The sequence below is a fragment of the Dermacentor andersoni genome, chromosome 4 (assembly GCF_023375885.2).
Source record: "Dermacentor andersoni chromosome 4, qqDerAnde1_hic_scaffold, whole genome shotgun sequence".
NCBI classification, from domain to species: domain Eukaryota; kingdom Metazoa; phylum Arthropoda; class Arachnida; order Ixodida; family Ixodidae; genus Dermacentor; species Dermacentor andersoni.
This window is the reverse complement of record NC_092817.1, coordinates 8,006,197-8,032,777: the sequence shown is the minus strand read 5'-3', so window position 1 is coordinate 8,032,777 and position 26,581 is coordinate 8,006,197. Positions and strand designations below refer to the sequence as shown.

The following is a 26,581-nucleotide window of genomic DNA, read 5'->3' as shown; positions in this document are numbered from 1 at the left end:
TCTAAGTATGTGAGTGTTTTAGCATTTTGCCCCCATGGAAATGCAGCTGCCGTGGGTGGGAGTCGGCCCACACCCTCTCAGCCGTGTAATGCCATAGCCACTGAGCTACCACGCCAGGTTCACATTGCCAAGTGCCATCCATCAAAAAGCTGCTATCAGCACCATAACAAGTAAGAGAGACATAGCCAACTCTCGCTATCGTGGTCCGTTGTTGCTAACCCACTCCGTGAAAAGTGCACTTACAGTTTCCTTGTGGCCCTCGAGGGCGGCCACCCGAAAGGCGGTGCGGCCATCGTGAGCCCTGTGGTCCACCAGTGATGGAGGGTGGCCTCCCAAGTCCAGCATAGCACGCACAGCTTGTGTGTGCCCTTCTTGTGCCGCCAAGATAAGCGGTGTGCGCCCCTCGTTGTCTGTTTCCGAAGCCTGTGCACCAGCCTCCATGAGCAATGTGCAAACCTCTGCATGACCCTCCAGAGCAGCATAGTGCAGCGGTGTCCAGCCAGCATTGTCCCTGCACATTGCGCATCACCTTAGCAATGGCAATAACTTGCTTTTAACAGTTTTTGGCCACATTTGAATGCAATTATAGGCAGAAAGAAAGAAACGAGTACAGGTAAAGCTCAAATGAGGTGAGCAATAACCATCTATACCTTCACTGTTTTGCACTGCCTATAACTATGAGGCAGCACTTACTGACTCGAAATTTGTCTTTAAAGGGCAACTCCGGCGATTTTTCCCTCTGCACACTTTCATTAAGTCCTCGAAAACGCAGGTTTGAGAGTTGCGCAGGTTTCTTACAAATGAATTTTGTTAATTCCCTCAAACCAACTGCCTTGCCTGCTCCTCAGCTACTGGTCACATTGTGTTATGATGTAAAAGTCGGCATATGCAGAGCACGCTGGGAATTAATGGCAGACTACAGTGTTGAAGAGCCGGTGATTTTGAGGTAGTGTTTGGCATGAGATGTTTCTGTCACGAGAAGTTATGTTCCGTGTGGACGGGCAAGTGATGGGTGGCAAATGGTGTTGCGTTGTTGGCTGCATGAACTTCAGCCCTTGCCAGCCGCACACATAGTTTGAGGCAATGTTGATCGAGTTCAGCTGAGGTTAGGCCTATCACTCGCGGAGTTCGTGCGTTTACTACTGGCAGGCTTGAGCAACTGACCTGAAGCTAATTAGGCCATTAGGATTAAGAAAACTGCCTTTGTAGTTTAGTTTTGACCATATGGATTTGAAAACAACTATTCTTCATTTCGTGCAAACACAAAAAGCGAGAAGCGATGACATGGCACACTATTAACATTGGTATGTTGCCGTTCTCGAAGGCTGCCAGTCAGGCTCGTGTGCTAAATGTGACTGCGCACATGAGCGTATTTTTACATACTGTTACCTTGACTCATTATTTAGCTTTAGAGGTCTATTGTTCGCCTCTTATTCTAAATGGGGAACAAGCACAGCTTTGATACAACAGCTTAAACAACCGCCTCATTTAGCTGTCACTGGTGTTAGTACTGGCATCAGCATTTCCACGAAAAATCTCCGTGTTCTCTAAATGAACGATAATATGCAAAAATCATGAAATGGGTCAAATAATTGCAATTTTCGGCCAAAAATCCTGCATACAGATTATAGCAGTTTCCAGTTGCTTTACTATCTCAGAATGTGCCAAAAAAAGGTTATCCTCATCAGCGCAGTATACATGCTAAAAATAGAGTTTTTTCACAAGCGAGAATGTCTTGATTTCCTGCAGCTTCACTGCAGTTCACTCGTACGCAGATGCAGGGGGCAAGGAAGAATTCCGCAAGCTGACTAATGCTCGCAGTGATAAGAATCATGCACAATGCAAAAACAAGGCAGCAATGATATATGTATATTTTTTTAACAGCTGCCGCAACTTTTACATGTCATTTCGCCCAGGGCCCTATTCACGCCATTTCTCTTGGTGCTCATTTCGCTCAAACCAGAGTTTCGCTTCTGGAGACCTTGTTTGGCTTTCCTATGCGCTGGTTATGTGATCGCTCCGCAATTGTTTCCAGGCAGTGTTTGGAAACACCAGCACCAGGGGGTGTTATCACGGGCAACAGCCAGGGCTTGACAGCTCAAAAGTGGCTCGGAAAAACAAAAACAAACTTCCAGCTATTGGCACAGGACAAAGCCGAATTGAAGAAGAAGGTCCAACGTATGCTGCAGGAGAATTTTAGTTACGATAGATTCAATATGAATAAGATGACACACTTCAGAACTTTTGGAACTGTTTTTCTCAGTTTGTGTTTTTTCACAAAAGTTCGTGATTGCAGTCGAGCACGAAGTTCTCCGGGCAGGCCCGGGACGCTTTTGCCGTGAGTCATATGGGAAGCGGCTTTCTCGCCATTTCCCACGAGCGCTAGATGGCTCTTACAAATCAAACCCCCAACGCAACTGTGCGTCCCAGACCCTCGCAAATGACAGACACGCGCCGCCAGGACCTTGACAACATGGATGTTCAACACTTCGCTGCTCACAACCTCACGACACCAAAAGGACCCAGCGACCAGAACGCCGGGACAGAGAGCCAAAGTCAAACAGATGGGGATTGGCAGACGGTCCTCACACTTCGGCAGAAAAAAAAAAACAATGCGAAAGAGAAGTAGACCAGAGCACTGGGATATTCGGGGACCTTGAAGAATCAACAAGTTTCTGCTGGTCAAGCAACCGGAAAATCTAAGCACAAACCAGCATACAGGCGGTTACCCCCCATGCCAAAGGACGATTTCAAGATAGTGGTGCGACCGCATCAAGGGCTACCGATCAAGAACCTGACTAGTCCACTACTGGCGGATGCCGTGATTGCTGCATGCAATGGGCAAATATCTGGTGAGCAATTTCTGCTCAGATCAAGCCAGGCTCCAACATCTTTATCGTGTCTACGCCGCACCAGACAGTGGCGGACTGCGTTAGATGTATTACCATGCTAAACATCAACGGCCGGCCTCACCGGTCAATGCCTACGTAGCGACAAGTGACAGGACAACCAAGGGTGTCATTCACGGCTTGGACCCGCGCACGACGCCTGAAACACTGAAAGCGAATCTACGCATATGCACGCAAGGGGTTGAAATTCTCCAAGCGCGCATGTTCCGTAACACTAAAATGGCCCTTATCACCTTTTTTGGAGTTATTACACCGCAGTACATCTACTACAATGGCGGAGAACTTGCTTGCTATCCCTACAACATTACCACTCAGGTGTGCAAAGTGTGTCACCAAATGGGTCACCGATCGGACGTCTGTCCTCAGCCGGACACTCCAGTATGTCGTACATGTGGACAACGGGACCCTGTAGCCGGACACGAGTGCACTCCCAAGTGTGCAGCCTGTGGGGAGGGTCACATGACAAGAGACCCAAGTTGTAAGAAACGTCTCAAACCCCAAAGCAAAAGAACGCCGAGGACTGGCGTTCAACGGACTACCCGGAAGAACAGCTCAATAAAGCCACCTCAACGCCTACGTTAGTTCAGTTCCGATGATGGAGAATCCGCATCGGATCCCTCGTTGGAGGTATCAGGGACTCGCCATTGATCCAGGTCAAGATCGTGGACCTGAAAGAACTCCAATGCCAAAAATCCACCTCATTCCCAATCACCAAAGTCGCCTAAATCGGGGGCTCTCGGCACTGTGACCACACAAGCGCCACAAGATAACACGGGAAGCTGGGCAAGAGTCGTTTCTCCTACTGCTCCGTAACAGAAAATCCCGAATATCAGAAGATCATTAATGAAAACAAGCTTCTCCGCGAGAGCTTGGCAGAAATTAAGCGAGAGTTGGTCTCCCTCAAAGGTAGTCGCTGTACCAAACCGAACAAAACAGCACATACTAAAGCAGCAGGCATGCCTCTCGAGGTTATAGCAATGCCGAATTCCATGGAGGTCACACTCCAACAAGTTGTGCATCAATTACAAACTATGCAAAATTTTCAGCAGCAGATGTATGCAGAATTTCAAAGCCTAAAAACTAATGTCAATGAATCCGTGGCCAGTGTAAAGAGCACGGTTCGTAAGCGAGCCAGCATTAGCCCCAGTGCTCAATCTAACCGCCGTCCTCGACCCATACTGACCTCGGACAGCAAAAGCACTATTCATGGCGAGTAGAACGCGAGCACATCACGAATATCTCGAAATTTGGCAAAGGAACTGCCGCACCTTCCACAAACGGGTGGCAGCTCTACAGCAATACATTAACATGGTGCCAGTCAAACCTGATGCTATTTGTTTGCAAGAGATCGGTAACAAGCTGGTCAGATTGACTGGCTACTACAAGATATCCCACCCAGACTACCCTAAGGTCGCGACGATGGTGCTCAAGGACATAGCAACCAGTATAGATTATCTGGCGACTAGCATCAACCACCAAATCGTAACAATACTACCGCAGAAGCGTAGCAAGGCAAAAACCATAATCACGAACGTGTATAGCCCACCTAAAAGAAGAAGGGCCAATTTTGAGGCCCTCATTCAGTACGTCATGTGTCACTCTGGCACCCAGGATAGACTACTGCTTCTTGGGGACTTCAATGGCCCTCACACCAGCTGGGGTTACCGAACAGACACCCCCAAAGGCCGGGAGCTCGAGCGAGCGGCCGAAGCATATGATCTCCAACTCATCATTCTCCCTCAGAACCCGACGAGATTAGGTAACAGCGTCAGTGCAGACACATTTCCAAGTCTCACATTCACAAATAATGTCGACGAGGTATTCTGGACCAATCTAGGAGAGAATTTAGGCAGTGACGATTTCATCATCAGTGTGTCGGTAGGCTCCCCGAAAATTCGGCGACCCTGTGGCCAGGTGGTAATCACGAACTGGGTAAATTATCGCAAAATCCCCATGCCGGAAATATCACCTGAGAATGTTGAAGAGTGGGCAACGCACATACGAGACGCTCAGAAAGCAACATTTAAGCGGCTAGCGCTCACAGCGGAAACGCCGGTAGTTGACAACCATCTGCTACATATGTAGGAAGCCAGAAGGGGGCTAACTAAAAGATGGAAAAAACAGCGACTTAATCGCAAACTGCGCCACAGAATTGCTGAAATATCCGAGCGGGCAAACGCTTACGCACAGAAGTTAGAGGCAGCAAGTTGGGCGAGTTTTTGCGACTCACTTCGCGAATCGTTACACACCTCCAAGACATGGGTGATACTTCGCAGCATAATGGAACCAGGAAAAACCAAAATGGCCAATAACCGCACCCTACAAAAACTTGCCGGAGAATTTTCAGGTACAGATCAGGCCCTCCTCACTAAGCTTAAAGAGAAGTACGTAGGAGCAGTAATCACTCCCCCATGCACCTTGCCATACCAAGGGCAAGAAAATGCGGTGCTAGACGCCCATATAACTAAGGCAGAACTCTTCACGGCAGCGCAAGCTGCGAAGAAAAATACTGCTCCAGGACCAGATCAGCTCACAAATGCAATGATCCGGAACTTGAGTGACAAGAAGTTATGCCTGCACTGTAGTAGCGGCCATCTGTCCCTTTAGCAATTGATAAATAACTGATGCAATGCTATGAGCTCGCAGTAACGCATGTGCGAATCACGCTGCAGCGCGAGCTTGTGCGCTGGTCGCTTGATGTAGCTTTTAATGACAGCGCTCGAACATCGATGTGCTGCAATCAATACTACCTTGCTGCACTGTCTCAACATGCTGGCTTGAGGTCAAGGATGATCGAGCACATTTAACTTTCTAACCTGTGCTGCTCGTAGTGGGGTAGTGAATTGTCACCGAATCAGCCCGACCATTTGTGCTCATTTTCACACACCACTTCGCACCGGTCGAATTGTTAATTGTCGCTGTGGCCGCAGGTCTTGAATCGTGAATCACCAGCCATGCCTGCTGCTATGTCGGTGTGTCGTCAGGACTGTAGGTGCCAAAGACTGAATTTTAGAATGCAGATAATCAAGCAAGCTTCAAGACAGGTGAAACGGTCAGCATGACGCGAAGTTTCGCTTAATTACCCAGCGCGACGAGCTGCAGCTATCCAGCGCGCCCGACGCTCCGCTTCGTGAGGCCTTGAAAGAAAGCGGTAGAATCTGATGTTGGGATTCAGGCCTTCTTGTTCATGGCAGCCCACGACGCAGAAGCAACGACGGTGACGCTTTTTCGAGGCTGAGCTAGGTCTCTCCGGATCGGCGTCGCCGATTCCTTCTGCTTCAAGCATTACGTCTCACGGAGAGTTTGTTTTTGTTAAACTATAGCGGCGGCGTCGGCGTGGTCTGTGAGAAGTGACGAGCCTTTTCGCACTCGCAACAGGGCAGAAAAAAGTGCGAATCGACGCAAAACTTGGGCTAGAAACATGCTTCACCACAGCCAGTGCTCAATACTACCCAAGCCGGTACTACCCAGATAACGTTTCACGCGCGGCCACCAGGCACCACTACTATACCTCAAGCTCCAGCGCAAGGTGCCCATAGCTCTAAGCCGCCCCACCCTCCGACACACAAATTGTAGATTGTTCGCATGTTGAAAGCAGATTGTTTGCATGTTGCTCACTGGCTCCTCATTCAGTGCAGTTCTGCGAACAGCTTAATCACTCACGTTCATTTTTTGTGTCGAAGTAGTTCCTGGCCATGCGGTTTCTCAACTTTGCTTGACTCGTTGCCGAACTGGAAGACTGCTGATCCGCCCGCTGATCATCGGCAATGCACGCCATTGCCGGTGAAAAGAAAGTGTATGGCTATAGATTTGGAAACTAAGTGCTTCTAACCGATGAGACAATCGTCGCGAACGTGCTTGCATCGGATAGCGGCGGCGACAACGGCAGCGATGATGCAATAGGGCAGGCTGCCTCAACGTTGTCGTCACAGGAGGCCCAGCATGATTCAGTCTCTATGGGGCTTCGTTCTCGTGAGGAACCTTCTCTGCACTACGTGGAGCGCTTTGATGCCTTGGAGAAGGATGTCGGCAAGCTTTGCATAAAGCATGCGTGGCTGAGGGACATAGGCTTTTCTCGTGCGAGACAGTGAGAAGTGCGTGGCGAGACGCTTCTAGCAATCTCTCCTCAGCATTTCTTCTGGATTTCTCAAGCTGACAAGCTGCTCCGGCAGCCTTCTCGCAATTCTTAAAAGGCACATTTGGGGGCCACCAAAGTGATGCCTCGGCGGTGCTCGCATATCGCTTGCCACCCGTGACACCTCTTTGCAGTTGTAGCAGTGCCATTCTTTTGTGCCAACAGCTGCGGCTTGTTACACGCGATCGGAGCGCCCAGGAAGCAGTTAAACGAGTGAACACGATCAGCAGCTGGGTGGAGGAACGTGGTGGGGAGGGGCACTGGCCTCCCTGCCTATAGTTTTCTCGTATCAGCTCTGCCATCCCCCTATTTTGATTTTTTCATGCAACCCAGTTATAACAATTATCGGTTATAATAATGGAATTTTCGTGGCACTTGAATATTGTTATAAGTGGACTCAACTGTTACACACGCAGCCGCGCACTCTGCTTTAGAGGTCATTTGCCGCGTGTGCAAAGAGTGGGCGTGCCGAGATGGCATGGCATCATGTAAGCTGTCTTCACACGCATTTAGTATTGAAGGTTGCGTAATCTCGAGTTTCGGTGACCCGTTGGAGCGAGAGCGCTTTTCATGATGGCATCATCCGAGTGCTGGCGATGCTATCAGCCGTGGGGGCGGAGTGCACGCGAAAGCGTGGCTGGCTTCGCTTAATTCGTACCACCTACGAGAAGATATGGTCGAAGTGGCATGAAACTGTATCATTCGTTGCAGACTCCGAAATTTATCAAAATAAATTGTTTTCTCATTCAAATTCTGTTTTTTCGAATGCCCGATTCGGAAAATTCTGCGGCCCCTTTCCTTGAGATCGATCGGCGACTATACTTACGTGCATAAAAAGTTGAATTTCAATACAACGAAATTTCTATAACGAAGCAAATTGCCGATTTTACCTCCTTTGTTGTATCGAGGTTAATTGTACTGGAAGAAACATGCAGTAAACCCTCGTTACAATGAAATCGCTTTACTCAAATCATAAAAAAATAATTATGGGGATTTACGAGCTAAAACCATGATCTGATTATGAGGCACAATAATTCCAGGTGGTCCAATAATTTGGACCACCTGGGGTTCCTAAATATGCACCCAAATCTAAGTCCACAGGTGTTTTCACATTTCACCCCCATCAAAATGTGGCTGCCGTGGCCGGGATTTGATCCTGTGACCTCGTGCTTAGCAGCCCAACATCATAGCCACTAAGCAACCACAGGGGGCTTATTCAAATAATTACTTTAATCCATTTATCACGTGGTATTGACCCAACAACATGCCTTTTAGACTGGAATACTCGAAGCTTGTGGGTGGTGAGCTATGTTTAATACGAAGGATGAACGGGCAAAAGTTCAGAATCTGGAGGTGCCCGAACAGCAACCTGTACCTGCATGTCGTTGCCCTGGCAATGAAGCAGGAAGAGTGGCATAGGCCCGCCAGTCGGGGCCTTTCCTGATCCTTTTCCTCAAACACGGCCCAGAGAAATGGAGAACCGGCATTCTGACAGCAGTAAAGCTTTGACTCATGGCTCTGGCTAAAGATGGCGTGCATTGCCTGCTGCTTACGTAAGCCGTGGCCTTTTATATTGTCAGATTAAATTATGGGGTTATACGTGCTAAAACCACTTTCTGATTATGAGGCACGCCGTAGTAGAGGACTCTGGAAATTTCGACCACCTGGGGTTCTTTAACGTGCATCTAAATCTAAGTACACGGGTGTTTTCACATTTCGCCTCCATCGAAATGCGGCCGCCATGGCCGGGATTCGATCCTGCGACCTCGTGCTCAGCAGCCCAACACCATAGCCATTGAGCAACCACAGCGGGTAGCTTGTCAGATTGTGTGCACCATCAATCTTGAAGGTTATGGGGAAGCGATATAGGAGCCCTGCACTAGACCCGTGCATCGTTTTCACTGTCGTGGTACGCACATGCACCATGGTAGCCATGGTGCTAATGTGGGTTTGCGGAGCACAATAAAGAGACTTGCATAAAGCCGACAATATGGCACTGCAGTCAAGCGACGCTGCTATACAGTTGCCATTGTGAAGGCGTCACGCCCATCTTAGTAGATGGTACGTCACTTGCACCAGCGCATGCTTTTATGTTATGTGCCCTTTATCCACCATTCTTCCGCTGAAATTCGACTTTGACGTAATAGTTCTGCGGAAACCCGCAAGGTGGAGCGAAGTAATGAATAAAGGGAAAATCAGACATCCACCCATTCGTAGCAATTGCTACAAAGGAAACCCATACGGGTTCCTCGAAAGAAAAGCCTCATAGTTGAAGAAAAATTCGTCCTGGTCCGGGACTCGAACCCGGGACCACCGCCTTTCCGGGGCAGCCGCTCTACCATCTGAGCTAACCAGGCGGCTAGCAGATGGCAGGGCGAAGTCGAATTTGTCGACAACACGAAGCAGAGGCAAGAGTTTGACGTAATAGTTCTGCGGAAACCCGCAAGGTGGAGAGAAGTAATGAATAAAGGGAAAATCAGACATCCACCCATTCGTAGCAATTGCTACAAAGGAAACCCATACGGGTTCCTCGAAAGAAAAGCCTCATAGTTGAAGAAAAATTCGTCCTGGTCCGGGACTCGAACCCGGGACCACCGCCTTTCCGGGGCAGCCGCTCTACCATCTGAGCTAACCAGGCGGCTAGCAGATGGCAGGGCGAAGTCGATGGCAGATGGCAGGGCGAAGACTTCGCCCTGCCATCTTCTCGTGTGCTGTTATTATTTGATGCTGACTGCATGCATGCTCATCTTGCCACAATAACTAAGGAAATCAGGGCTAACAAAGTATAAAACAAATCTGTTCACAAAAATATTGGTATGAGCCACGAGTTCATTTTGTCACTCAAAGCGCCACCGATCCAGTACATCACTTTCAAACGTAAACGGGTTCCAGAAAAAGTAATTTCCAGATAAGTGAAATCGGATGAGACGCACGTGTGCTAGCAGAACGATCGATTGTGCAGCAGACAAAACTAGCCGATTCGCACGGCAGCGAAGGGCACTGTCGAACGCATTTTATCTCGTCGCAGCTTTCCGTTCTTGCACTTGGGCCGTGCCACGAGTATCTGTCGCCTGCTGTTATTTTGTTTCAGCTTAGGCTGTCCATGACTGTACATTTGGGGCTGTAGGTTATACATACACAGAAATGCGAAAAATTAAATGCAGCATTCAACGCACGAACTTCACCTGTGAACTCAGCCGCTTCATGACTATGCAGACTGCTCATTCATATTTCACACTAACTGTAGCAGTTAAGTGAGGCTAAAAGGAATGTGCATTCTGTGTGTTCGCTCTTGTTTTTCTCCTTTGTCTTCCTGTCGCGCAGCAGTTATTATTAAAAGGAATGTGCACAGCACACACGTGGCTAGTTATCCACTTATCACACTCGTGTGCTACAGTGCCATCTTGAGCTGCACATCACTCTCACCTAAAGCCGTGTAGGCGATAGCAGTCACTTTCTTGAGCCAAGGATGATAGGCAGCGACAAGTTGGCCCAATCTTTTGGTCAAATACTTTAGCGCTTGCTAGGCCACTTTGGTCATGCTAGATGGCGGCACTGGACTGCTACAGCAGTACATGCTACATAATATGCAGCAGCGCATGACACACTTCTTTACTTGCTTCCCTCTTTTTCATGCAATTTCCTTTGATGGAATCAGGAGTGGCGTAAGACTGGACAAAAGTTGTAGATCCTGCAGTCAAGGCCTCCTCTCATTGCCGTTTTTGTTTTGTAGTAGTCAACAAATGCGGGAGCATGCCAAGCTACTCAACCAATCTCAATGTGGAGACCCAAGTTTAGGCTCGCAGGTCCATGTCACACAGCGAACATGCTATGTGTATGTCAGAACACTGCAGCAAACTGAATGAGAACTGTAGTAGAGCGCGCGTGGCCCACAAACTTTCTAAGCATGTCCTGCACTTGCCTGCATGTCTACCCTTCACAATAGTGCCAGGAACCCAGTGTGCACATAGCAGTGTCAGCATTATGCAAAAGATCTATAATGAGCCTATGATGAGGAAAAAAGAGAGTAACAGAACAGCAATGTACTATGCACAGTAAGAAAAACGGAATGGAAACAAAGGGGTGACACATGTTGCAGCAGTTACGGTACAGCAGGCATTTACCGTGCTTATTTGGTTATAAGGCAAGGGTGTAATTTGGGGGACCCAAGAAAAAGATTTATTTTTTAATTGAAACATTGCATTAATTAGTGTATGCACACTAATTAATGCAACGTAAGGTATTTTACAACTAGTGGATTAACCAGGCTATTGACTATACCTAAAGAGTAGGTCACTTATGCACAATAGTTGACCGGCCATTGAGTAAGCATGTCTCACATCGTACAACCTATGAATTTGCTGTCTTTACTTATATAAAGCACTTTATAATTTGGCCAATGTCACCAAGCTTGGGTTCTTTCAAAACAATGCACGGGGATGTAATATTGACCTTAGCTCTCTAATCACTACATTCTACTACATGCATCCAGTGATGTACTGTTCTTTCTTCTCTTTTTTAATTATTATTTCCTGTCATTATCATCAAATGTGATTCAACTTTCCTTTGTTTATTCTAAATTGCGGGTAACAATATTTTCAAACCTGTGCAGTTCATCGAGTCCTCGGTTGAGAAGTTGTTGCACCACTTCCACACTGCCTTGGGCAGCTGCAATGGAGAGCACTGTTCGTCCCTCAGCATCAATGCTGTCCACATAGGCACCCCAGAAGAGGAGTAGGCCCACCACGTCTGCATGGCCCATGGACGCAGCAGCAAATAGTGGAGTTCGGCCACTGTGGTCAGCATGGTCCAAGTCGGCCTCGGCTACAACAGAGGTATTTGCAGCAATTTATCAAGTTGCTGTTGTACAGTAAACAAGGCATTCCTAGAAGGGGCTCAGTGAAATTAGGTTAGCATACTTGAGCCAAGTACTTTACTAGCCTGCTGTAGCCATAACGCAAGGCTCAAGATGGCTGTCACAATCTCTACAAGTACACAGAACTGTGTGTAAATCTATGTTATACTCTGAAGCTTAAGGGAAATTAAAACAGGCGCTATTCTTGACACACATGGTTGCACGGCTGCCATTATCTGCCATGTTGGATCTCCGATTGGCTGTGGAGAGGTGATGTATATAGAAATTTATGCCATGAAGTAGAAGTTTTGCAAAATGCATGCAATTTTGCAATTTCATGAAGATGACAAAACGTGACATGGAGCTGCAGCATTTTTCGAATAAAGCTTTTTCTGGTTCTTGGTAGCAATAGAGCCTTTTCACAGTGACCCTGTGGGCACTGCCATGTTTGATCTCGTGGTGATGCAGCCACTGCTTGCCTCAGCTGCCCCCGTTTCCTCCGTGTTTACAATAGGTGTGCGGGATGCCGGTGCAGCTAAGCAAACCTGTTTCAACGGATATTGTAGAAGGTGACTGGGTGGACAATGTGAAGTTTGGGCCACAGCTTTAGAAGCATGTAAGCACGTTCGGAGCTTATTATGCTCTGCCTGAACCATGCAAGCAACGGTGCAAGCTGTCCAAATTTTCTGCTTCTAAATTAAATCAGGATCAATGTCTTTTGTTCTACGTTCTTTACTTGCCAATCACTTTGAAGCAGTGGCTTCACATGTTTCTGGCTCTAACGTTCTTCGGCATAGTCACGACCTGACTGTTTATTTTCCGCCTAATCACTAACGCTTGTGCTCAGTTGCAGTAGATTTGTTCTTGCTACACACCAGGCTTGCAACGTAGATGTTCTGAACTTCAGCAAAGTTCGGGAAAGACGCATTATTGCTAGTCACTCGCTTACTCTGTGGATCTCCACAAAATGTTCAGCTTCGAGCATTCATGCGCTGTTGATGCGGTCCATCACCCATGCTTTAGCACATTGGCTCAAGAGTGCACTTACTCTTGATGTGAGAGCGATAGAGTGGGTGTGAGTTTAAGTGTGAGTTAGAGTGGATGTGTCATATGCGATAACATACGGTCATACATGGCAAAAAACTTACTATACGAGAACTTGCATAGTGTAGCAGGCTATGTTGCTTAGGTAGCTATACTTTGTGGGGATGGGCGACTCCCACGCGACCCCTGATATGTTGTTTTCCAGCACAGCTCCCGTCTCGTGGAATCCAGCTTCGCCATGTGGCCTGATGCCCGCGGCAGTCAGTCCGGTTGAAGCACAGTACGAGAGATGGAGCGAGTGTTGCCCTGCTAACGCCACCGGCGGAGTTACTTGGGCGCGGAAAGGAGAAGGCTCTTCCTCTTTGGTTTGGGTTCGGCAGTGGCATAATCGTGTTCACGATTATGCCACTACCAAAAATTTACAGCATCGGTGAAGTAGAAGACACTTGGTAACTGCGTAATAGCTCTGCGTTTGTCTGGCTGAGTTCTGCGCCCTCAGGTGGCCAAACCGTGCAGGCCACTCATGTTTCCACCCCTGCTCGCTCGTTATTCTGCCCGATCTGCCAGCATTTAGTGGACTACTGGACATGCTGAAGCTGTCTAATATTACCAGTAATAAACCCACCATCCAAGAGAAGCTCGCAGACCTCCCGATGACCTTCGAACGCTGCAACTAACAGAGGAGTCATTCCTTCATTGTCAGCATGGTCCACGTTGGCGCCCCTCTCCAGCAGCAGAGCCACCACACCAATGTGGCCCTCAGACGGTCGCACACACAGTGCTGCCACTGACAACGCTGTGCGCCCATCTCCATCTGCATGGTTGGCCTCTGCTCCAGCATCAAGCAGACGCTCCACAATCTCGGCATGGCCCATGTAAGCAGCAGCAATGAGGGCTGTGCGGCCCTCACGATCTACACGATTCACATCAGCTCCTTTCTCCAGAAGCTGCGCAACAACTTCTTCATGGCCTCCCCATGATGCAGCACGCAGTGCCGTCCGCTGCTCGCCATCTGCTAAGTCCACCTGTGCTCCATTTTCAAGCAGGGCTTCCACAACCTGCAGGTACAATCAGACAGTGGCTCATTCCTTCCAAACTAGTTGATCCAAGATACATATGTAACCTGAAGAGGATCGTGAGATAGTTCAATATATTGATAATTCGAAATATATAGGACATGCCTACCTGAAGCTTATCTGAAAGCTCTGCACGTCTTGGACAGTCTCTCAAGATTGTGAAGAGCGGGAATTTGCTGATTTATTTCTCCAAGGCCATGTCGAACGCACAAGAAGTTACTTACTTTTTGCACATGAATACTGCAAATTACTCGCACTGTAGAATGGTCTTTGATATATTGAACCCAATGCTAACCCTAAGAAACTGAGTCACACAACCACACAGTGCCTTGCATGCATTGAAGTGCTTTTTGTGTGTTTTCATTCAGGATAAGGTAGAAACTGATGCAGCAAAAATCCAAACCAGCCTGTACGGATATGCACTGTGCCACTACCAGTGCACTTATTCTGCGAATCGTGCATAAAGACGCCCAGCATGTCCATTTCAATGTTCAATGTGCTGCTTATGACAAATCATCATTCATCGGTAATGAGTTGATCCAGGCAGATGCTGTTAGATTTGAAAGTGGCTTTCAGCTAGCAGGACATCTGAGTCTATTCCCACTCATGTGTAACCATGAAAAAAAAAAAACGCATTCAGTGCAGGCCTGTGAATCTCGCAGCGTTTCTTGCACACAGTCTTTCAGCAAAGTACAGTCATGGCATGAGGTGATTTTATTAAATCCAACCTGCAATATAAAACTCCAAGTGAGGGTTGGGTGGAATTTACTGCGGCCACTAGCAGAAGGCCTAGGTCTACAAAATTAAAAACCCGGCACAGACATCACTTAGACATCTCATGCCAAGAGCCACTCAGCAAAAAGGCAAACAGGCATTCACTAAGGGTGTGTGAATACCAAATAGCAGATTTCGAATCGAATGAAGACAACAAAGCCAAATATCAAATCGAATATGAGAAAATTTTTCACAAAATTTAATGCTTACTAATTATGGGCGAGAACATATGGCGTTGCACATGCTCGGGAGTCTCCTAGTATTGCATAACAAGAATGTAACCAGCTATCAGTAACATAGGTACATAGAAATCAAGAAATACAGTACAAGCTACTCTTATTAAAGGGAACACCAAATTAGTATGCCAGCATTGATTACAGCTCAGTTCTATTATATGAAAGTCTGGAAAATATTTCTTTTTTATGAGTAGAGTTTCTGTTGAATTGAATGAAGTGCTTCATTTCCTCTGAAACTAATGAATTAGCATGTTCTGTTGTACTGAATACTGACAAGGTTCTCAGTTAACCCTTTCAGGGTTGATTTTTTTTCACCGTATGCGACTGCCCAGGGACGATTTTTTTATTGCAGATTCCAATTCTTCTGAGGGACCCAGTTCTAAGAAATTTACCGTAATTTTTATAGCGTGACCGTAAAGTAAGAAAAAAATATTTTGTGTTGGAAATAAACTTATAAGAAATAAAATTTTGATGCATTGGTGCGCACACAAGAATATTTACATCCATAGCGTAATCGAATTGCGCAGGTGAGCACACTCAAGAGAATTCTGTGATTGTGTGCCTATCAAAAATGCAATACGTCTGACAAACTTCCACTAATCTTCATCTTATCGCCAACCAGAGGCAATTAGTTTTTGCGAGTCTTTAAAAAGAAGAAAAGAAAAGGGAATGCATGCACGACGGCATCCTTCCTATGCGCACCCCCATGAGCACTAAACAAGCGAGAAACAGGCGGACGCCCTTTGAGCAATTAGTAACAAAATAGTCATCAGTTTTGCAAGCGCAAGAAGCCAAAAACGACTGCAAAACAAAACCCAAACCGCCACTCGCCCGCCCGCCCACTTGCGTACCAATGCACGAGCGGTACTATATAGAGGCACCGGAGCAAACTAGCTCTAAAACAGACTATGCAACGAAAACCGAGAGAGGAAGGCACGAGAAAAAAATTCCCTGTATTTCGACATAGTGGCAGCACAAGCCAGGAAAGAAAAAAATTAGGAAATTAGCGTGCTTTTTAAACGTACAGATGGCATTCTAAATATATGGTATCGACCATTTTGGACTTGTTCGCGGTGCCGTATATTTACGTCATTGACCCTGAAAGGGTTAATAGTGGAGCTGTGTTTTGCAGCAATCTTTTATTTATTTCATACAAAGTTTTGCTTTCCAGTTTTTCTACAAAATACAGAAGGAATGTCCCAACATTAAGGCAGGTGGATTATCGCAAGGCCAATCTGCGTGACAGACGAAAGGACCGCACATCACATGACTATAGTAGCCAGCACAAAGACCAGGCGCCATCCGTGCTGTTTCATTGTCAGGTTCGGCGTGTTTTACCACCTGTCAAAGATTCAAGACTCTGCAGGGTCATGGCACACTTCCATGGCACCCTCCCCCCCCCCCCCCTCCTCCCTTTTCGTTTATCCACCATCCGCACCAATGCATACAATGCAGCCAGGTCACGACACCTTTGGGGCCGCCCTGTAATTCAAAGCTAGTCTTGTGACAGGTTGTTCGAAACTAAAAAAATAAAAAGAAAGAGAGGTGGGGGGGAGGGGTAAGCCATGGGCACCTACCGAACGGTGTCGGTAACGAGAGACTGCCATTCCATGTGTCACAAAGACGGCAGCTGTGAACAACTTTGTTGCCATCTCATGCACTCCCTTCCATTGGCGACGCAGTTTGTTGGCTTTCCGAGTGATCTGTGTCAATTTGGCATCAAACTAACTTTAGTGGATGACACCCTATGCAGCGGTACCGAGTAGGCGTAATGGCCTAAGCCTGTAGTATGGCTTTGACAAAAGTTTGCTGCCGGCCAATGTAATAAAGGCTGCAAGCCATCACAGACTGCTTTTCGCGGTTGTTTATACACAGGTAGCTCATGTGATTGGTCTTGAGGTCACGCGTGCAGGCTGACGGCTGTTGAAGCAGCGCGAAGTTTGTCTGCGTGCCATGATCTGCGTGCCATGATCTGCGTGCCATGATCTGCGTGCCTATCGGCAGCTAATCAGCGCAATCTTCGATCTTCATGAAATACACATTAATTTTGTTTCTCTCCACTCTTTCCATTTCGCACTGTCATTTCGATCGGTCCTGTCAACCCTGATGAACCTTATACTGACAGAGGCATCCCCAACTGACGCGATGCGTTCTGTCAATTTCAGCGTTCAGGCGCTATATGCGATCCTTGCATAAGGTCGATGTCGGAGAGCGCTCACAGTAAAGTACACTATCACGTCAACCAGGGCGCCCCATCCACAGCACCCTCGGCGCTCTTTTTGCACCGAAAACGAAGTGAAATGCTCGCTTGGGGAGCGTTGAGCACAAAGGGCTCCACGGCGAACTCGACATGTGGTACTGCGCGGGTCTCTGCACCACCGACTTTATCAAGAAATTGAATAGTAGATATTCGATTTGCGAATCGAATTGTTCGAATGGTCACTACTTGATTAGATTTATTAATATTCTATATTTGCAGACCCCTATCATCCACACTTTCTTGACGAAAGCTTATTAAGGTAAAAGCCTTAGATGGCTCACGGGTAAAAAAATGCGACGTCTGGTGTTATGGCACCAAAATTTATAGGGAGTCGAATCCATGACCTGTAGAGTTAACTAAGACGAACTTTGGTGGGAGTTGAACCCGTGACTTTTGGTGTTAATCAGGACCGTCAATTTATTTATAAGAGAGCGTGAAGCTGAGGCGAAGAAGCGTCAGCACAACCTGTGGTGTTAATTAAGGCACAGTTAATTAAGATAGACTTAATTAAGGTACTCGAAACCACGACCTTGGTCGGAGTCAAACCCACTTGCAGATATGGGCGAACTGGCCATATGTCCAAGTTGGATTCCAATTTTGACATAGTGAAGGCAGAGAGTCAAACCCACGAACTTTGGTGTTAATTAAGGTGAAGTTAATTAAGGCACTTGAACCCACGATCCAACATGGAGATATGGGCTGTGGGATACTCCTCCGTGTGCACTTGGGACAAAGGAATGACAACACAGTAGTGCAAATAATCACAAGGGCATTTATTGCACCTTTCATAGATCAATGCCTGCTAGCCGAGTCGCTATCCCCAAAACATGCCGATGGGCGCGCGACAAATCTAGAAGTTCGATTCACCGCGACCGGATAGCGAGCGAATATGTTCGCCCCATGCTGGATCCCAACGCCTGGTCGTTCGCGTGTACGGTCACGCGAATGGTGGCGCGTTCGAAAGCGGCCACGCGAGACAGTCTCGCAGAAGCATGGGTCGGCGCCCGCGCGGGACGTCCGCGCCCCTTGACGATCTCGAACCAAAGAGGAAGTGCCTTGTCTTTCGGCACCCCAGTAACCCCGCCTGTCGGCGGCGTTAGCAGTGCAAACACTCGTGCCATCTCTCGTACTGCGCCTCAACCACTCCAACCGCCGCGGGCGCCAGGCCACGCGAGCCGTGCGGGAAAACCAACATACCAGGGGATGCATTATGCAGGAAAAACATACCGGGGGACGCGCGAGAGTCGCGCATCCCCACAGGGCAAACCGGCCATATCTCCCAAGTTGGATTCCAATTTAGTAAAGCAATGAAGGGGCTAGTTGGTGGACGTTCATGATTATATTGCGCTTAGCGTTACACTGAGGATTTTAAGTGAAGGACAGGCCGTGGACGTACGTAGCTGAACGTACGTCCATGTCCTGTCCTTCACTTAAAATCGTCAGCGTAACACTAAGTGCAATATAATCATGGATTCCAATACACATCATGAAGACCGAGAGTCAAACCCACTACTTTTGGCATTAATTAGGACTAAGTGAATTAAGGCCCAGTTGATTAATATAGAATTAATTAATTAAGGCACTCGAACAAACGACCTTTGGTAGGAGAAAATAAGCAATGGGAAATGTCAAGTAATGTAATGAATGTCTCGGGAATGCGCAGGCTTTCGCCTTCATCCTCTTAGGGTATGTTAAATTGATTGTCAACTTTTTTTATTGGAACAGGAGGCGTATCACATTCTTGAAGCAGCATGTCAATCTACACTCGCTGACAACAATCGGCTACTTGCAGTGACACACACAAGTTGCTCATTTTTTTCTCTGTGGTATCTACTGCCCTTCAGATTCAATGTCTTGTTGGCAGCGCCTGCTAAAACAGTGCCATTGCTACAGCACGAATCCAGCTAAACCTTGATATAACGAACTTCGATATAACGAAATTCTCAATATAACAAAGTATTTAACTTTTTGTTACTTCTTGTCCATAGAACATGTGGAGATGGGTTTGCACAAGGTTCACAGCACGAGCAACGGTTAGGAAAGGGCAGGACACTCCTCCACTCCACAATGCACAAAGGCACTACGGCAGGGTTCGCCAGCTCTCCGACATGGCGCAGAGAAGGCTCTGGAATAAGATCACCAACAAAAAGGGGTTTATTAGCCCAAGATACAACACAGTGCGATAGTCATGGCTTGCAGGCAAAAGCTCACCGCAAGAATGATCCGAGTCCAAGCACCTGCTGCGCTAGGGCTAACCAGGTAGCGGTCCGCCAAGCGTGAAAACGAAGTTGCGAGAGCAAAGGTGCCATGTAACCAACTCTGCGGGCCTGTAAGCATCTGCTGCAGTGATGAACTACTCAGCAAAAGAAAGCGTGGGTCAAAGCAGAGCAGCGTCATGTTCCATATAAAGTCTAAAGGCGATAAGACCCTATCGCGTACCACGCACTGTGTGCTTTGTGTGCGAGGGTGCACCGAAAAAGATGGTGGTTTGATGAGCGCTGTCTTCCAAAGCATCTTGCCGATGAACAAGGGGAAAGGAGGGGTGAAGGGTAGCATAGCTAACTCACAGTAACGAGATCAAGCACATGCAAGGGACGTGGCAGAAGGGCACGCGTCTTCTTTTCTAGCATGGCCGTGGCGGCGCATAGCTGTCAGCGCGGCTGAGCGCATATGAAGATCACACGCCCTGTTTTAGAGGTAATCTGCTGTGTCTGCAAAGAATGGGGAAAGGTTGTGCAAATGTTCATGTCGAGATGGCGGGGCATCGTGTGTGCTGTCTTCTCGCCCGTTTAGTACTGGAGGTTGGGTAATCTGATGGCACTTTTTATGATAGCATCGTCCCACTGCAGGTGACACTATCAGCCGCAGGGCAGAGTCTACGTGAAAGCATGGCTGGCTTCATTTCGTACCGCCAATGTGAAGATATCATCAACGTGGAACCGTATTTTTTGTCGCGGACTCTCAAATTCATCAAAATAATTTTTTTCCTCATTCAAATTTGCTTTTAACGATTGCCTGATAATTCATTTTTTATTTACAATACTGCTAGCCCCAATGATAGGGGTTCTTGCAGGGTGATACAGGCAAACACATACATCACAACATTAGTCAGAGTAATGAACATTGCGGTAATCTTCAAGGTTGTTTAGCTGTCTGTAAGCCTCATGCTTGTACTTACCTACTGGTAAGTACTGGTAAGTACTTACCAGGTGCAGTACAGGTGCTGCCAACAAGACATTGAATCTGAAGGGTTGTAAATGCCACAGAAAAAAAAATGAGCAACTTGTGTGTGTCACTGCAAGTAGCCGATTGTCAGCGAGAGTAAATCGACATGCTGCTTCAAGAATGTGATAGGCCTCCTGTTCCAATAAAAAGAGTTGACAATCAATTTAACATAACCTAACGAGGATGAAGGCGAATGCCTGCGCATTCCCGAGACATTCATTACATTACTTGACATTTCCCATTACTTGTTTTCTCCTACCAAAGGTCATCGGTTCGAGTGCCTTAATTAATTAATTCTAAAAAAGAAAAAGGAGAGCATACCTGAGGGCGCATTCGATAACGAAAATTTATTAGTAGCTGACGTGGTCACTGGACTACTCGTCTTCACTAGTGCTGCCATCGTCATCGTTGCTACGGTCCCACAGCGCGTCGTCGTCCAGCAAAATTTCACATTTGGCAAACGACCACACCACGACATCTTGTGGAACAGCAGCCCATGCCGAATGCACCTAACCACACGCAGCCGTCAGGGAGGCTTTTTTGACAGGTTTGGTTGGCGTAATTTCGCGGTCTTCTGCCGCCAGCCACTCGTACTCACGGTGGAGCAGGTCCTTAAAAGACGAATATCCGGGCTTGTTTCATGACCATGTCGCACTTCAGTGGCAGGAACCAATCATGCATTTCAGTGACATACACCGCAAGCTTAGCCCACAGCTCCAGAAAGCGTCCAGACTTCGGCACGTGGGAAATTCCTCACTTGCCGTCACAGGTGAAAATTTCGCTTCGCTGCAGTCACCACTCACGCACCACCAGTTCAGAAACATCGAACTTGCGGCCCGCTGCGCAGTGATTTGTTTCTTCGGCGTAAAGGATGGCTTGAACGCTGCTGTGAACGAGTGCCGAATGATTAGTGAGCCTGGAGCACTCGTGACGACTGAGGAAGCATAGAAGTAGCACGTAGCCGGCAGGGAAAGAGAAACCCGCGAGCAACAGGGAAAAAGAAACCCACAAGCGGTGTCTGCTCTTCCATGAACTACCGATACCCCCTGCAAGCGTTGCCGTTCTAAGGGTGCCGCCGCGAATGGAACAGCGGTGCTTCCATCAACTATCGACACCCCCCCATGAGTGTTGTGTGCACTGTAAAACTCAAAAATGTTGAAAAACCCTTCCGAAAAACGAACAAACAAGCGGGATAGTGAAAAGTTACGGGTACGGCCATAAAGCAAACAAAATTGTAACTACGTTGTAGCTCCTGTTGGTCTCGCTTTTTTGGCGGTGCCATGTTTTGGTTTCGATTGTAAGTCGACCCCCCCACTTCAGATTTTCAAATTTAAATAAAGTGGTCGACTTACAATCGTGTAAATACGGTACCTGGTGGGCAATATTGGTAGCGCAGGCAAAAAAACGTTATAACGAGGTAATGGATGTGATGAAGCAAGCTCGACTTCCCCCTAAAATTTGTTGTAACCAGACTGTTTCCTACACAACAAGAGCATTACCTGTCCATGTCCTGCCCATGCCGACGACCGTAAAGGTGTCCAGCCCTCATTGTCAGCATGGTCAGGATTGGCACTGGCCTTGAGAAGCAGAAGTACCACATCTGCATGACCTTGTCTTGCAGCTGCACAAAATAAGAAAGAAATGCCAAGACATTTTATTAATAGGCAGAAAAATGGCATAGAAAGGTATCTCTTCATAAATGTCCCCTTTCAGAATACTATTCCCAAGGTGCCCTTAAACACAAAGCAGCTTGGAAAAATTATTGCAGACGCTGCGAGCAGAAGCCAGAAGCACTGTTTAAGTAAGTCATGCGCTAATTTCGTGGGGATTTGCACATGAATCGCAAGTTCACGCCTGTTCTGTCTTTTTTGCTGTCATGCTGTTTCTGTTTATCATGAGTTACTTCTGTGGGAATCCACAAGGTGTAGGTATCCTTTGTGTGATTTCGATGTCTATGCAGTACTGGAGCTGGTGAGAGCCACAGGTGACACCATTGTATCAGCAGGCCAGTAGTGCCCAAGTGTGGCAGCCAAGTCACTTAACAAGCCACCACAAGAGCCCACAAAAGGTAGCTTGTACAATGCACGAGGCAGTATTAGAAAGTACTGGTGCACAGCAAAAAGCCTCACATGATTTACGTTCATTGGTAGACTCAATTAACAATGCCTTTCTAAAGCTGAGCACACAGGTAGGTGCCGACTGCAAAAGAGTCCACATTTCAAGCAAGAAACAAAATAGATAAGCACCCAATATTGCAGCAATTAAGCTGGATGAACAACAAAGAAGATACAAGGAAACAAATATTGTGGAGGTTGTGCAAGTTTCATCATACTACAGTTAAACCTTGATATAACAAAGTCATTAGCAATTTACTTCATTATATCGAAATATCATTACATTATAATTCAATCTTTTATGCAAATGAGTACAGTCAGCAATGGATTTTTCTTACACAGAAGGGGCTACAAATTTTCCTAATTATTCGGCAATCACAAGGAGCAAATGTGAATGCGAAAAAATTTAGTCTTGCTAGATTTCTGAGTCTGTGACAAAAAATACGGTTTCATGCCACGTTGAGGATATCTTCACACTGGCGGTACAAAGCGAAGCCAGCGATGCTTTCGCATCCGCTCTGCCCCTGCAGTTGATAGTGTTGTCTGCAGTGGGATGGTGCCATCATGAAAAGAGCCAGCAGTGGGGAATGAATGCTTCATCTGCATCTTGCTTCAACGCGTCTCCGGAACTCAGCATTGCGCAACCTCAAGTACTGAGCACGTGGGAAGACAGTGCACATAGCACACCATCTCAGCACACCTGCTCTTTGCACACACAGCACATTACCTATAAAACAGGGCACAAGGACTGCCTATGCACTCGGACATGCCGAGAATCCTGCACAGCCACGGCCGCATCAGAAAAGACGCCCATCAATCTGTCCCCCACTTCCTCCCCCCCTCCCCTCCCTTTGCGCATGCTTCATTGCATTACCAAGAGCTCGCTCCCCTCCCTCTCCTTCCCCCTGTTTGTGCAGGAAGAGGGCGCTTATCAAGCCACCCTCCTCCTCGGCTCACCCTTGCACACTTTCACTAGCAGTTAAAGCACACAGTGTGCGTGCAGGGTGCGGCAAGATCTTATGGCACTTGAACTTTATCTGGAACATGATGTTGCTCTGCTCTGGTGGTCGATCTTGGTCGCGCAGCACGTGATTTGAGAGGTGCGTTGCAAGCGGCCACTTGTCTAGTTCAACCATTTGACCATCTGCATACGTGGAAGTTTCCATTTATTATCTCGGTATTCCTTCACGGCAGCAGTGAAATTTTGTTATATTGAAATTGTGTATAAACACACTTCATTATATTGAGGCTCTAGATACATATGGTGTTCTATGGACAATAAGTTATAAAAAGTTAAATACTTTGTGATACTGAGAATGTCATTACAGTCAAACCTCGAAATAATGAAGTTCTACTTAACGAAATTCTACTTGTAGCAAAAAACTTCATTAAATTGCGAATTTCGTTACTTCAAGGTTTCAAAGTTTCAGTAGTAAAGTAATTTTACAAATTCCCAGAACATTCTTGGTAGATAGTATCTTGTCAGTAATCACTTATAAACAAATCACAAGAAAGTCGGGCCATAATAGCGTGGTTATAAGTGCCAGTGCAGGCGGTGCAGATCGGGCTGAGAGTAATGCATTGGCGTGGATTACAGCGTCCAACATTAGCGTGTGGTGTCACACGACGCCATAAATCTTCGACGCCATGGCTGACAATGCTTAGTACTCGCAGCTGTTTTCAGATGCCGCCCTCAAATTAAAAACAAAAAGTCCATAAAGATACGGATATTCCGTCTCAATAAATAAATACCAAAAAAAAACAGGAGTGTCGCAGTTTTTCCAGAAGAACGGACCATTGATGGTGATACCAAAGAGACAACTACACGAAGTAAGGTTCGTAGGTTTATTGATCTCACACATGCTCAAGCAAAGATAACGCAATGACCAAGAACACTTGATGTTGCAAGGCAAAGGGTTGCTTTGCACCTTGCCTCGGAAACTTGAGATTATGCAGTCGCCAACACTAGATGTGCGGGAACAAAATGTGCATGAAGGCACCAACCATCTCGGCTTGCTCTTTCCACTTGCCGAAGGTTACCTCCAAGATACTGTGCATGGCTCGCATATGGACAGCATGGGTAGAGGAGAGAAGATGGGCACATTAGGGGGAGAGAGCAGACAGGTGCTTGTCCCCTGCCCTCCTCCCCCTCCCTAAGTTACTACATCCTTGCCCCTTCCCATTCTACTTCCACTAAAGGAATCGTCAGCCCTTATGTTTCTCTGAGCGCTCCAAGCTGCCACGGCCTCCGCAAGTTGTTACACAACAAATGGCACAGCGCTAAGGTCGGGAAATAAAAATAGTTTGTTACATCATGAATTTCCTCCTTAAATCGAGGTTTGTTATGTTTTGAGATTTGACTGCATTGAATTCATCATATCGAGGTTTAGCCATATATATATATATATATATATATATATATATATATATTGAAATGGTCACTCCTAGATGTACTGAAGGAGCACAGGAGAAGTGATGGCTTCACTGATGGCTTATGAACAAGTGTCCTTGGTGCACATTCTGTAATATGCGTGTGGAAGTTGAGTAATTATTATGGATGAAGGTAAGAGGTAGAAAAGAAGATACTGACTCAATAAACCAGGCAATTGTAAGCATAGCTGCCATTCAGACATGAAGAAAGAATAAAAATCGTCAGATTTCTCAGGCTCCCTTCACTCAATCACTACAAACAGCAGAATGAGTACAAAGAACATAATGACAGGATGGGTCCTGTCGTTGCGTTCTTTGTCCTCGTAGTGCTTTCAAAGCTTTTGAGTTATGAGCCCCTGACTCCTCAATAAATGTACATGTTAAGTGACGCCCACATGAGCTTGACAAAAACTCCCTGATACTACTAGAAAACTTTGGAAGAACTACAGTGCTGCCTGAGGAACTCCTGGAAACTCCTGAACAATCTGAAGAAGCGTGTAGCTTGAATGCAGCAGCAGATGACACACTGCATTTTTGTGTGTGTGTGTGCATTTGCTGCACAACCCAGTGAATTTCACAGAGCACACACAGAGTAATGCGACCACCTGTTGAGACAAGGAAAAACATGCCACATTACAAGTGCAATGTTAGAGACCATGTTTTGCCCAATGCTGTGGTGTTGTGCACAAATGAGCTCCGTGGAAAACCATCAGTGTTTACAAGTGCATAGCTGCAAGTACAGTAGAACCTCGTTAATATGTGCTGTAAGAAAAGCTAGTGAAAAAATGTACTAACCAGCAAAACATAGTCACTAAAATCTGAAGTCACTAAAAGAATTGGGAGACTCAACTGTAGTTGACATCTACGTAATGCGAAGCACTGCACAAATCATTGCAGCAAAAGACACTCATGTGCACCGAGCTGGTGGGGCCTGAGTGGCCCAAGACGCACGCTGTCATTTTAGTGGCTTTGGCAAGCTTAGGTTTGTGCCACTCAAATTTGGCCTAGGTCAGCAGCTTAATCGGGCAGGGCATTCTGGGGGGAAGTTTTGATACGCCCACTCGTCGAGAAATCTTGTGGAGCGAGACGTCAACATTCGTCGAGCTGGTGTGGCCCAAGTGGCCCGTGACATACGCTGTCATTTTCCTATCGCATAGTGTTTTAATACGGCAACGGGAAATCGAAACGAAATCGAGCTGGTGGGCAACACCGGAATACAAGGCCACTAGAGCGAAATATGATGCTAACCTCTCACCACCTGCAGGAGGGAACGGCAGTGCATTTACGTTATCGCCTATTAAAAGCGTGCAGAATGCTTCCACTGGCACTACAGCCATGCGCTATGAAACACATAGGTGAAGATGCTTATCACAGTAGGCTTGGTGATGATAACTGTGAATGTGATGTGCGACAACCCATGAGATTTGCTGGTACCGAAAGAGATGAATGAGTGTGTGCTGGCATTTTCATGTGACATGGATAGGCGAGTACTGTGGAGAAGCTGCTACGGCGGTGCCTACTGC

The 26,581-nt window shown here is 46.9% G+C and overlaps 1 protein-coding gene across 5 annotated transcripts in view; it reads right to left on the bottom strand.

Moving 5' to 3' along the window:
* LOC126535934 (uncharacterized) overlaps positions 1–26,581 on the bottom strand; it is a 169,006-nt gene that overhangs the window by 52,669 nt on the left and 89,756 nt on the right. For all 5 annotated transcript variants that reach the window (XM_055073355.2, XM_055073356.2, XM_055073354.2 and 2 more), the window contains 4 exons: positions 22,014–22,135; positions 13,569–14,001; positions 11,649–11,868; positions 244–511 (listed from right to left, as the gene is read on the bottom strand). In XM_055073355.2, the coding sequence (XP_054929330.1) occupies positions 244–511; positions 11,649–11,868; positions 13,569–14,001; positions 22,014–22,135 (1,043 nt within the window). The remainder of the gene's footprint in view (positions 1–243; positions 512–11,648; positions 11,869–13,568; positions 14,002–22,013; positions 22,136–26,581) is intronic.